General features: G+C 49.1%; 1 protein-coding gene across 2 annotated transcripts in view; it reads left to right on the top strand.

Annotated features, from left to right (window-relative positions):
* Positions 1–3,563: 3,563 nt before the first annotated feature.
* TRPC4AP (transient receptor potential cation channel subfamily C member 4 associated protein) overlaps positions 3,564–13,097 on the top strand; it is a 76,632-nt gene continuing 67,098 nt past the window's right edge. For both annotated transcript variants that reach the window (XM_062204091.1, XM_062204090.1), the window contains exon 1: positions 3,564–3,746. In XM_062204091.1, the coding sequence (XP_062060075.1) occupies positions 3,579–3,746 (168 nt within the window). In that variant the 5' untranslated portion in view covers positions 3,564–3,578. The remainder of the gene's footprint in view (positions 3,747–13,097) is intronic.

The following is a 13,097-nucleotide window of genomic DNA, read 5'->3' as shown; positions in this document are numbered from 1 at the left end:
GCTTATCTTTGTGATTCTGTAGAAATGCAGGTATGTATTCACTAGTCCAGGGATCCCAACAATAGGTATTTTGCCACCCAGTATGTGCCAGGTACTGGTATGGGTGCTGGGGATAGTTGCAGCAAAGAAGCAAAGAGCGGCCGGCGCCATGGCTCAACAGGCTAATCCTCCGCCTTGCGGCGCCGGCACACCGGGTTCTAGTCCCGGTCAGGGCACCGATCCTGTCCCGGTTGCCCCTCTTCCAGGCCAGCTCTCTGCTGTGGCCAGGGAGTGCAGTGGAGGATGGCCCAAGTGTTTGGGCTCTGTACCCCATGGGAGACCAGGAGAAGCACCTGGCTCCTGCCATCGGAACAGCGCGGTGCGCCGGCCGCAGCGCGCTACCGCGGCGGCCATTGGAGGGTGAACCAACGGCAAAAGGAAGACCTTTCTCTCTGTCTCTCTCTCACTGTCCACTCTGCCTGTCAAAAATAAAAAAAAAAAGGAGCAAAACAGATCAAAATTATACTTTCATCAAGAGAGTAAACAGCCTTGCATCGGGGGAGATAAGTGCTATTTACTATATATATATATATATATATATATATATATATATATAACAGAGAATAAGAAAGTTGCAGAGTGTAAGAGACGCTGGTTTAATGTGGTCAGGGAAGATCCATCTTTGAGCAGAGACTTGGAAGGTGAGAGAGCAAACCATTCAGACAACTGCCTGGGCAGAGAATTTCAAGGGAGATGGTAAACTCTTTATAAATTCTTTATAAACTCTTTATAAATTCTGGATATTAACTCTCCACCAGATTGTCACTTGCCTTTTGTGGTTGTCTGTGTTGTCCAATACAGTACGTCATCACGCTGTTGAGGTCAATTTCATGAATATTTTCCTACTGATGACTCTGGGTTTTGTGCCAAAGTAGACCTTTTCTATCCCAAAATCATAAAAAAAAATTCTCTTACATTCATTTGTGCTATTTTTTTCTTCTTTCTTTCTTTCTTCTTCTTTTTTTTTTTTTTTTTTTTTTTTGACAGGCAGAGTGGACAGTGAGAGAGTCAGAGAGAGACAGAGAGAAAGGTCTTTCTTTTTGCCATTGGTTCACCCTCCAATGGCCGCTGCAGCCAGCTGATTCGAAGGCAGGAGCCAGGTGCTTCTCCTGGTCTCCCATGGGGTGCAGGGCCCAAGCACTTGGGCCATCCTCCACTGCCTTCCAGGGCCATAGCAGAGAGCTGGCCTGGAAGAGGAGCAACCGGGACAGAATCCGGCGCCCCAACTGGGACTAGAACCCGGTGTGCCGGCACCGCAAGGCGGAGGATTAGCCTGTTAAGCCACAGCGCTGGCCTGTGCTATTTTTTATACTTTGATTTTTTTAAAGATTATTTTTCATTTATTTGAAAGAGTTACAGAGACAAAGAAGGAGAGACGGGGAGTGGGAGGAGAGAGAGCGAGCGCACGCGAATGAATGAATCTTCCATTCACTGGTTCACTCCCCAAATGGCTGCTGGGGCTGGGCCAGGCTGAAGCCAGGAGCTGAGAGCTTCTTCAGGGTTTCCCACCTAGTTGCAAGGGCCCAGGCACTGGGGCCATCTTCTGCTGCTTTCCCAGACGCATTTAGCAGGGTGCTGGATCGGAAGTGGAGCAGCCGGGACTCCAGCCAGGTTCCATAAGGGATGTCAATGCTGCAGGCGGCAGCCTAACCCACTGTGTCACAATGTTGGCTCCTACACTTTGATTTTTAACAGCTTCATTGAAGTATAATTTACATATCATAAAATCCACCCACTTTGAGTGCAATCCAATGGTTTTTTAGTTAACTCCCAAAGTGGTACCACCATCATTACAATCCAGTATAGAACCACACTTCTTGCTATATATATATATATATATACACACATTAGATTATTTATTTATTTATTTATTTGAAAGTGAGAGTTACACACACAGAGAAGGAGAGGCAGAGAGAGAGAGAGAGAGAGAGAGAGAGAGGTCTTCCATCATATGGTTCACTCCCCAGTTGGCCACAACAGCCAGAGCCATGCCAATCCGAAGCCAGGAACCAGGAGCTTCTTTCAGGTCTCCCACAAGGGTGCAGGGTCCCAAGGATTTGGGCCATCTTCTACTGCTTCCCCAGGCCACAGCAGAGAGCTGGATCAGAAGTGGAGCAGCCGAGACTCGAACCGGCACCCACATGGGATGCCGGCACTGCAGGCGACGACTCTATCCGCTACCTCACAGCGCCGGCCCCTATATTTTGTTTTTAATATATCTGAGATTCATTATGTCTTTTGAAGGAGGGTTAGGAGACCTCATATAATTTTTTTCTTCCCTTATTGACTTAAAATATCTCTTCACAAGCGAAATTTATACGTGTACATGGATCTGTTCTTGGTCTCCTGATTCTGGAAAGGTTTTTATTTGGCCCAGTTTTCAGAATTGGAGGATTTCACATAAATCTTTTTTTTTTTTTTTTTTGGCTTTCCAGAAAACCCGGAAGATCCAGCAGCAACCTGGCCACTCCTTTTAGCGGGGAATGCAGATGGTAACCATAGTTGGCTTGTCTGGGACCATGCCCATTTGTGCCCAATGTCATTGTGTCCCAATGTCATTATTTATTGTGACCTTTTCCTTCTGGCAAGTGTTCTGGCTTGGGTGATACATTACAGCCACCTTAGCAGTGAGTGGAAAGCGTCACCATTCCCTATCACAACAGCTCCGCCCCCTCTTTGGTTTTCCAGATCCCCCCTGCAAGGAAGGGAAAGGGCAGGAGTCACAGCAAACGTTGGCAAGAACGCGCCCGCGGGCGCACAGAGAGGACCTACCACCCGGTGGGGGAGAAACCAGAACAGGGTTCCCTCCGCGTAGAACATGATGTCACAGTTTCCTAACCCTGGCCCTCCCATTTCATGTGGATCAGTTACACAGCCTGTCCGGCTTGCCTGTGCGCTCCGTGCTGGTCCGCGGTCTTGCTCCGCACCTGCATGTCACCGTACCAGGGTCCTAGAACATTCTGTTCCCCACCGCACCCCTCCCTCCAGCAACCCCGCTCCCCGCTGGGCCCAGGGCCAGCCCCTAGGGAGTCGGTAATTAACTGATCGTGCTCCCGGGAACCACAGACTGCCTGAACAGACGGGGCGAGGGAGGCGGGGGCAGGGCTGGGCGACTCGGCGGAGGCTCGTGGCGAGTCACGGGCAAGGGAAGCAGGCAGCAGTCCGCGCGGGCCTGCCGACTGGCCTCGAAGCCCAGGACCTTGGCTCTGGCCGGTGGCTGCACCCTTCGCAAACGGGTGAGAAGCCGGCGGCCGCTTACGCAGCGACTTGTCTTCCACCTCGAGGCACCTCACCGAAAGGTTGGACCCAGGGGCCAGAAACAAGGGCGGCGCAGGAAACACCGCAAGTCTATTCGCCACCTGCCCCGCCTCACAGCAGAACTACACTTCCCAGAAGCCCCCGCGGCGCGCACGGCCCTGCCACGCGGCTTGCGCCTTCGCCGTCAGCCCGCTGGGGGCGCTGCGGCGACCCCTCCGCCGCCCCGTAGAAGTCTCGGCGGCCCCGGGACCGCTCGCTTCCTGTTTGTCCGACGAGGAGACATGGCGGCGGCGCCGGCGGCGGCTGGGTCTGGGGCCGGCCGAGGGAGGCGGTCGGCAGCAACCGCGGCGGCATGGGGCGGCTGGGGCGGCCGGCCACGGCCCGGTAACATTCTGCTGCAGCTGCGGCAGGGCCAGCTGACCGGCCGAGGCCTGGTCCGGGCGGTGCAGGTACGAGGCCGGCCCGGAGGGGCGGGGCGGGCCAGGCGGGAGCTGGCGGGGGCTGGGGGAAGAGGCATTTCCAGGCCGCTGCGAGACGCGTCAGACCCCTCCTGGCCGGCCGCAGGGCCTGCCTAGGAGCTGCCCGGGGGCTGTCAGGCGCGGCGGGGCTGCGGGCAGGGCCCGGCCAGAAGCCCCCAGTCTGGAGCCCCGCAGGGTCGGGCTGCGGTGGGTCTCGATGGCGTGTACGAGCCCTGGGCCCGGCTTCTGGATCCTCCCTTCCCTGCGCCACGTCTACACGTCTGGGAGACCCTGACGAGTCTGGCATAGCCTCTGCGCGCCTCGGGTTTCTTCCCCCTGTGAATTGGGCCGGGGGGTCCTCACTGCAGTTCCCCAGCGGTTTCCAAGCGTATCATTAATCGTCAGTATGTCGGAGAGGCCTTTCCGTGGCAGCCCCTCTCCCCCTTCGCTAAGACAGGTCCCGGTTGCAAGACGCCAGAGCTCCGAATGCGTCGCATTTGCGTTACTTTCTTGGTCTGTAATTACATATTTCTTTGTTGTCTGCCCCTTTCTCGCCTGTCTCCCCCGTTAGGCTGAGCTCCAGCGGGTGCAGAGACGAGCTCTTTTGCCAACGTAGAGCGTCATGGTTAAGCGCGAGGGCTTTGGAGTTAGGCCTGGCTTCAGCGCCCTGCGCTCCGTCTGACTTGGACAAGTTACTTTAGTTACCTCATTTCTACGGTGGAGATGATAATCAGTAATCCACCTTTTGAGGCTGTTGTGCAAAGTGGTGCACAGTGAGGGCTGAAGGGTGATCAGTCAATATTGCTATATTTAGTCTGACTTTAATGGATACTCGGTGTATGGTTATTATTTTTCATGAGTGAAGAACGTTGCTTCAGGGTAAAGCGGGGTGGAGGTGACCAGGTCTCCTTGCACCCCCTGCCTCCAGGTGTGCCCAGAACTTACCATGCAAACACCTGTAAAACGGTAGCTTAATTTAAAGACGGCGTCTGCATAAAGTTTTTTTTTTTTTAAAGATTTATTTATTTGAAAGGCAGAGTTAAAGAAAGAAAGAGAGAGATCTTTAATCTGCTGGTTCACTTCCCAAATGGCCTCATTGACCCAGGCTGGGCTGAGCTAGTGCCAGGAGCTTCTCCCACATGGGTGCAGGGGCCCAAGCACTTGAGCCGTCTTCTGCTGCTTTCCCAGGCGCATTAGCAGGGAGCGGAATCTAAAGTGGAGCAGCCATGACACAAACCACGCCCATGTGGGATGCCGGTGTTGTAGGCGGTGGCCTTAGCCTGCTGTGACACAGAGCTGGTCTCTGCATCAGGTTTTGAAGGATACACAAGAACTCATTTAGAGGGTGCTTGGTGTGGGGTGGGAATCGGGTGAATGGAGGAGAGAGTGGGAGCGGGACTTTTCACAGTCTAACTTTATATTTTAATCCCGATCCGTTTGAATATTACTCAGATGACTTAATGTAAAAGCCGGGTGGTCTCTGTGTGGAGGTTTGCACATGAGTGAGCAGTTCTGGGTGAGCAGTATTTTCCTGGACACTGGAGAGCCGTGGATGAGCAACCCTTTCCCCCTTCCCTTCCCTGCATCTGTGTTAGGAAGATCCTGGAAATACTTGCTCTGTTGTCCTTTAAGCCAGAGTACCTTACTGAGCTGGGTGTGTGGGGTCCGGCAGAACGGGGACTAATCTTTAATGAGCACATACTTTGGATCAAGCATCAGGCAGGGTGTGCGATGTTTTTATTTAATCTTCAGTGTTCTGAAGTAGATGTCAAGACACATCTCTTTAATAGAAAAGTTAGGTGGTATGCGCCTAAACACCTGTTAGGAAAAATCGGTGTTCTTAGAGCATCCAGGAGCCATGGAAGTTCTTTAGCATAAGTGATGTAATTCAGGAAATTTGATTTTTTTTTTTTTCTGGTGTTGAAAGATTTGACAGGCCGGCGCCGCGGCTCACTAGACTAATCCTCTGCCTTGCGGCGCCGGCACACCGGGTTCTAGTCCTGGTCGGGGCACCGGATTCTGTCCCGGTTGCCCCTCTTCCAGGCCAGCTCTCTGCTGTGGCCCGGGAAGGCAGTGGAGGATGGCCCAAGTGCTTGGGCCCTGCACCCCATGGAAGACCAGGAGAAGCACCTGGCTCCTGGCTTCGGATCAGTGTGATGCGCTGGCCGCAGCGTGCCGGCCACGGCGGCCATTGGAGGGTGAACCAACGGCAAAAAGGAAGACCTTTCTCTCTGTCTCTTTCTCTCTCACTATCCACTCTGTCAACAAACAAACAAACAAAAAGATTTGGCAGAGAAAACTCTTCCCCAGGAGTATTCTTGAGCCTGGTTTAGGCTGGTTATTGTGGTACTTGGTTCTTGTACACAGAAGTGGAAGCTGTTTGAGAGGTTGAGAGGGGAAGCCTGGCCCCATTTGTAGTAGGCCAGGCAGGGGCCATCTTGGTAACTTGGAGCTCTTCCTTGCCGTGCCCTCCGCTTTCCTCTCCCATCCTGCAGAATGAATTATTTCTTCACCCATATTTACATAGCACAGTAAGTGTGTGTGTCACGGCAGGTTGTGTAGTAGAAGGAGGCTAGATTTTTAATAGTGTTTTAATGTGATGAATAAGGACAGAGCAAGCTTACCACCATAGCCCGTGTGGTGTTCAGTAGTAAGCACAGTCACGTCGTTGTGCCATGACTCCCTAGAACTTTGTCTTTTTGCAAAGCTGAACCTGCATCCTCATGGAGCAGCTCCCCATGGGCCCTTCCCCAGTTCCTGGTAACTACCCTTCTGCTTTGTGTTTTTGTCACTTTTACTACCTTAGATAACCTCATCTAAGTGGAATCATACAGTATTTGGCTTTTTGTGATTGGCACATTTCACTTAGCCAGTCCTCTAGGTTCGTTCATGCTGTAGCATGTAGTGGAATTTCCTTGGAAAATACAGGTCTTAAAGTAAGCTGGGCCTGAAATGGGTCCTCGTTTTCTATTCACGTACTAGCCAAGTGACCTGGATTAAGTTGCTTTACCTCTCTGAACCCGTTTCCTCGTTTCTGAAATGGTGATAACGTCATCTACCTCACAGGGCTCTCAGGAGAATTAAGTGAAGTAGTGTGGCTCACAGCTTACCCAGTGTGACGGACAGTGGATGTTTAGTAAGTAGCTGCTCTCAGCCGCTAGGTCGGAGGGACTGTGTCTCCGCTTCTTCACATCTGCAGAGGCTGAGGCCAGGCTGCGCACTGGGAGCCGAGCGTGTTGAGACCCTGAGTCAGCTCGGTCCCTGCATGCTCGGTCCCTGCGTGCTCCTCGAGCAGTCCACCTGTGGCTTTGAAAAGACTTCCAGAGTGAGAGGGCCTCAGTCTGAAAACCAGCTGTGGTGCATACTTGCTTTTGCCAAGTTTCTGAGTCTCCTTATGCCTCAGTTTTTTCATCTGTAAAATAGGAATAATCGTGGCCCTAAGCTCCCAGGGGTGTGGTGAGGACCACATGAGTTTATACATATAAGGCACTTAAAATGGCGACTGAAATGTAGCAAATATGTCATAACAGTTACCTTGTATTGTTGTATTCTGTATTATTCTATATTCTGATGGGTCCTAAGTCTATATTTCTATTCTTCACTTCTTTTTCCATTAGTTCTAGATAGGTAGGTGTATCCAACATAGTATTTCCACATATATGCGTAATGGACATGTCATACCTAATGTTGAAAACCAAAATCCTGATTCTCTTTTACCCAGCCTGATCTTCTCGAAGTCTTCCTCATCTCCTTAAATGGGACATAAGGGGAGCCTGGGAGAACACCTGCTGGCCACATGCTTTAGAATGGACCTGTCCTACTTGGGTTTCACTTGAATTTGTTTTCTTCCCTGTTTTTCGTTGTACCCTCTGTCAAGGTAATAAAAAAAATGCCTGTATGATGCTTTAGAGCTTACCAAACCCTTTCACATTCATCAGCACGTTTGATCCTTAAAGCTAATCAGATCTTGTAAATCCCTTGCTTCAAACACTCCAGTCACACCCTGTTGCAGTAGGAATCAGATCGGATTCCTTACCATGGGCCTGCATGATCCATAGGCGTCGAGGAAAGAATAAACTAGGTAGGCCGTGGACTCTAGTAAGACAGTGAGCTCACACTTAAAGACATTGCCCATCAGCCCTAGACACATTTCTGTTTGGCATTTAGTGCAAGGTCAGTTATAGGGATCCCATCTCTGTTCCTCACATGCTGTCTTTGGCTTACGATTATTGGATTGTTTAAATTCAGCTGTGTTATTTTTTTTTCTTTAGATTGACTCACTTTAAAGAATTACGGTGCTTGTTTTAGCCTCATTGTAAGTGTTAGTATTTGTAAAACCTATTGATTTAAGTCAGGTGTTCCCTTGTGAAGGCTAATTTATTAGTAAAACAAAACAAAACTTTGGGTAGAATACAAGGGATCTTCAGAAAACTCCTAGAAAGTGCATATTATGGAAAAAAACTCCCTGGATTTTATTTTTTTCCTGCGACATACACTTATCTTTTTTTTTATTTTATTTTTTTTTATTTTTGACAGGCAGAGTGGACAGTGAGAGAGAGAGAGAGAGACAGAGAGAAAGGTCTTCCTTTGCCATTGGTTCACCCTCTAATGGCCGCCGCGGTAGCGCGCTGCGGCCGGCGCACCGCGCTGTTCCGATGGCAGGAGCCAGGTGCTTATCCTGGTCTCCCATGGGGTGCAGAGCCCAAACACTTGGGCCATCCTCCACTGCACTCCCTGGCCACAGCAGAGAGCTGGCCTGGAAGAGGGGCAACTGGGACAGGATCGGTGCCCCGACCGGGACTAGAACCCGGTGTGCCGGCGCCGCAAGGCGGAGGATTAGCCTGTTGAGCCACGGCGCCAACATATACTTATCTTTTAATTCCATTTTCCGTAAGTTTTCTGACATACCTTTAAATATCTAGATACTACTGATTTCAACAGGAAGTATTCACAGGCTCTGAAAGTCATGCCTTATTCTATTGAAACAACACAAACTCCATTAAAGTAGGTGCAAATATTCCATGGTTAACATCTTGTCGAATAAGCTAACAAGATAGTTAAGCTTCATTAATAAGCTTTTAAATGTCTATTCACTTGCACTTACTTTGATATTTAGAAAGAGGCATTAGATGTCTTGCTCTTAGAATTAAACAAATAAGATACACATTTATCTCTGGAATTTAGCCTTTATTTAAAAAGAAAAAGAATAAAGGCAAATCAGTGGAAACCGGAAATGTCACATTCTCTATGGGTTAGTAGCTTAGGGAGTGCAGTGTAAGAGATTATCAGTGCTGTAAACTGTCAGACCACAAACACTAAGCGAAACCACACATATGACACCTGCTAGTGATGACTGCGTGGTGGCTTTTATCCCAGTGTTCAGCTGTTCACAAAGAAAACAAAATCCAAATGATTATTTTTAAATGAGGGTCAGTGCCTTACAAAACACCGCAGGAGTAGCAGCAGAAATTCTCGTGAAGTTGATTATTTGGACAGTAACTGGAGCTCTGAGCTTGTAACAGCAACAGTCCCAATAGCAGTGCCCTGCCCTGCCTTTCCAAGTTCTGTGTACCCTCCTGAGGCTGCCACTGCCTGTACTCTGGCTTTTTTTTTTTTTTTTTTTTTTTAACTTGAGAGTCAGAGTTACACATAGAGAGGGAGGGGGAGAAGGGAGAGGGGAGGTGGAGGGAGGTCTTCCATCCGCTGATTCACTCCCCAGTTGGCTGCAATGGCTGGAACTCCGCCGATCAGGAGCCAGGAGCTTCTTCTGGGTCTCCCATGTGGGTGCAGGGGCCCAAGCACTTGGGCCATAGCAGAAAGCTGGATAGAAGTGGAGTAGCTGGGACTTGAATGGCGCCCATATGGGATGCTAGAACTGCAGGTGGTAGCTTTACCTGCTATGCCACAGTGCCAGCCCTGGCCCTGGCTCTTTTTTTTTTTTTTTTCCCCTAAAAGAAGGGTCCATGGGACCAGTGCCATGTCTCTGTGAGTTAAAGCCCTGGCCTGAAGCACCGGCATCCCATATGGGTGCCGGTTCTAGTCCCGGCTGCTCCTCTTCCAATCCAGCTTTCTGGTATGGCCTGCATAGTAGTAGAAGATGACCCATGTCCTTGGGCCCCTGCACCCACGTGGGAGACCTGGAAGAAGCTCCTGGCTTCGGATCGGCACAACTCCAGCCAATACGGCCATCTGGGAAGTGTATCAGCAGATGGAAGACCTCTCTCTCTGTCTCTACCTCTCTCAGTAACTCTGTCTTTGAAATAAATAAAAAATAAATCTTTAAAAAAAAAAAAAGGGTCCATGGTACCTGCACTGTGGCACCGGTGAAGCTGCCATCTGTTGTCCCAGCATGCCATATGGGCGCCAGTTCGGGTCCCAGCTGCTCTACTTTTGATCTAGTTCCTTGCTAATGTGCCTGGGAAACCAGCAGAAGATGGCCCAAGTGCTTGGGACCCTGCACCCATGTAGGAGACCTGGATGAAACTCCTGGCTTTGGCCAGTTGTGGCCATTTGGGGAGTGAACCAGCAGATAGAAGATTCTATTTGTCTCCTTCTCTCCCTCTGTAACTCTGACTTTGAAATAAATAAATAAAAGTCTTGGGGGAAAAAATGGAAGATTCCAGGAACACTAGAGCGCTTATGTTTCTGAATAACATGCCTATAAAACACTTTGGCTTTTCAATTTAAGATATTTTCTTCTGGTAAAAGACTTAATTCATAGTGCCTCATGCCACAGTATATGTAGTTGTATCATAGTTTTGGTTGGGATTAGGTATTTACATTGTTATAGTGATGTAATTATTACTTACAGAAGACCCAAGTACATGAAACAATTATTTGTATAACTTTTTATTTTTCTTAGTGTTAAAACCTGCCCTTTTCCTCTTTTTAAAAATATCAGGGGGCTGGTGCTGTTGCATAGTAGGCCAAGTCTCTGCCTATGGTCCTGGCATCCCATGTAAGCATTGGTTTCTGTCCTGGCTGCTCCTTTTTCTGATCCAACTCTGCTGTGGCCTGGGAAAGCAACAGAAGATAGCCCAAGTGCATGGGCCCCTGCACTGGGAAGAAGCTCCTGGCTCCTGGCTTTGGATCCGCCCAGCTCCGGCTATCGAGGCTGCATGGGGATGGAAAAGCTTTCTCTCTGTCTTTCCCTCTCTCTGTAACTCTATCTCTCAAATAAATTTTAAAAAATCTTTTTTTTTTTTTAATTTTTTTTTTGACAGGCAGAGTGGACAGTAGAGGGAGACAGAGAGAAAGGTCTTCCTTTTGCCGTTGGTTCACCCTCCAATGGCCGCCGCGGTAGGCGCGCTGCGACCGGCGCACCGCACTGATCCGATGGCAGGAGCCAGGTGCTTATCCTGGTCTCCCACTCCAGACCACTGCACTCCCTGGCCACAGCAGAGAGCTGGCCTGGAAGAGGGGCAACTGGGACAGGATCAGTGCCCCGACCGGGACTAGAACCCGGTGTGCCGGCGCCGCAAGGCGGAGGATTAGCCTAGTGAGCCGCGGCGCCGGCCAAAAAATCTTATAAAAAAAAATCAAGATGCAAATATGCATGTGGTAAAATTCACCCTTTTAAGCATATAGTTCTGTATTTTTTTTTTAATTTAAGATTTATTTATTTATTTGAAAGGCAGAGTTACATAGAGGCAGAGAGAGAGAGAGAGGTCTTCCATCTAGCAGTTCATTACCCAGAGCTGTGTCAATCCGAAGCCAGGAGCCCAGAGCCGCCTCTGGGTCTCCCACTGGGGTGCAGGGGCCCAAGCACCTGGACCATCTTCCGCTGTCCTCTCAGACCATAGCAGAGAGCTGGATTGGAAGTGGAGCAACCAGGACTCTAACTGGTGCCCACATGGGATATTGGCACCACAGGTGGTGGCTTTACCCGCTATACCAAAAAAGCACTGGTCCCCTAATTCTGTGAGTTTTGACAAATACATACATTCATGTAATCACCATTACAGTCAGGATGCAGAAAATTCTTTCATGGTGGGTTAAGCCACCAGTTTTGACAGCATCCCATACCAGAGTGCTGATTTGAGTCTAGAGCCTTGGCTACTATGCTTCTGATCCAGCCTCCTGCTAATGTGCCTGGGAAAGCAGGTGAAGATGCCCAAGTACTTGGGCCCCTGCCACCCAGGTGGGAGACCAGGATGGAGTTACTGGCTCCTGGCTTTAGTCTGGCCTAGACTTGGCTGTTGGCAAGCATTTGGGGAAGTGAATCAGCAAATGGAAGATCTTTCTTCCCTAGCTCTCCTTTTTTCTCTCTGTCTTTCAAATAAATACATAAAAATAAAGATTTTTTTTCTTTTTTTTTTTTTTTTAAGAGAAAGGCTTTATTGGTGGGGGAAACCCGACAGACTGGAGGGAAGTGGTGAAGAAGGAAAAGAGCATAAGAGAGAAAGAGAGGGGGGGAGAGATCAAGAGACAGAAACATCTTTAAAAAGAATTCTTTGATAATAGACCCTTTCCATAACCCTAGGCAGCCATTCATCTCTTTTTTATCCTTTTCTTTTGCCCTTTTTTAGACTGTCATATACATAGAGTCATACCTTAGAAATACATACAAGTATGTGCATATACCATATAGAGCCTTTTCAGTCTGGCTTATTTCACTGGCATAATAACCTTTTGTATATTTGTATTGCCAAATTCTAAAACCCTTTAAAATAAAAAATAAATATTACAAGGACTGAGTGACAGAGACAGAGATGCACAGAGAGAGAGAGATATCTTCCCTTCTTTGATTCACTCCCAGAATACTTGCAACAGCCAGGTCTGGACCAGGCTGAAGCCAGAAGCCTGGTTCTCCCATGTAGGTGACATCCACTGCTTTCCCAGGCACATCAGCAGGGAGCTGGTAGGAAACAGAGCAGCCAGGACTAGAACCAGTACTCATATGGGATGCTGTCACCACAGAGGCAGATTAACCTTCTGCACCACAGTACAGGCTCGCTCTCGCGCGCGCTCTCTCTCTCTCTCTCTCTCTCTCTATTTGAAAGACAGAGTTACATAAAGAGAGAGAGAGCTCTTCCATCTACTGGTTCACTCCCCAAATGTCTAGGGCCATCTTCTGCTGCTTTCCCATGCGCATTAGCAGGGAGCTGGATCAGAAGTGGAGCAGCCTGGACTCAAACCATTGTCCCAGGCAACTTTACCTGCTACGCCACAATGCTGGCCTCTTTCTGGTTTTTTGTTTGTTTGTTTTTAAAGATTTATTTATTTGAAAGGCAGAGTTACAGAGAAGCCTTGGCAGAGAGAGAGAGAGGTCTTCCATCCACTGGTTCACTCCCCAGATGACTGCAATGGCCCAAGCTGTGCCAATCTGAAACCAGGAGTCAG

The sequence above is a fragment of the Lepus europaeus genome, chromosome 10 (assembly GCF_033115175.1).
Source record: "Lepus europaeus isolate LE1 chromosome 10, mLepTim1.pri, whole genome shotgun sequence".
In the NCBI taxonomy this organism is placed as follows: Eukaryota; Metazoa; Chordata; class Mammalia; order Lagomorpha; family Leporidae; genus Lepus; species Lepus europaeus.
The sequence above is the reverse complement of the archived record's forward strand: the minus strand, read 5'-3'. Positions and strand labels throughout refer to the sequence as shown.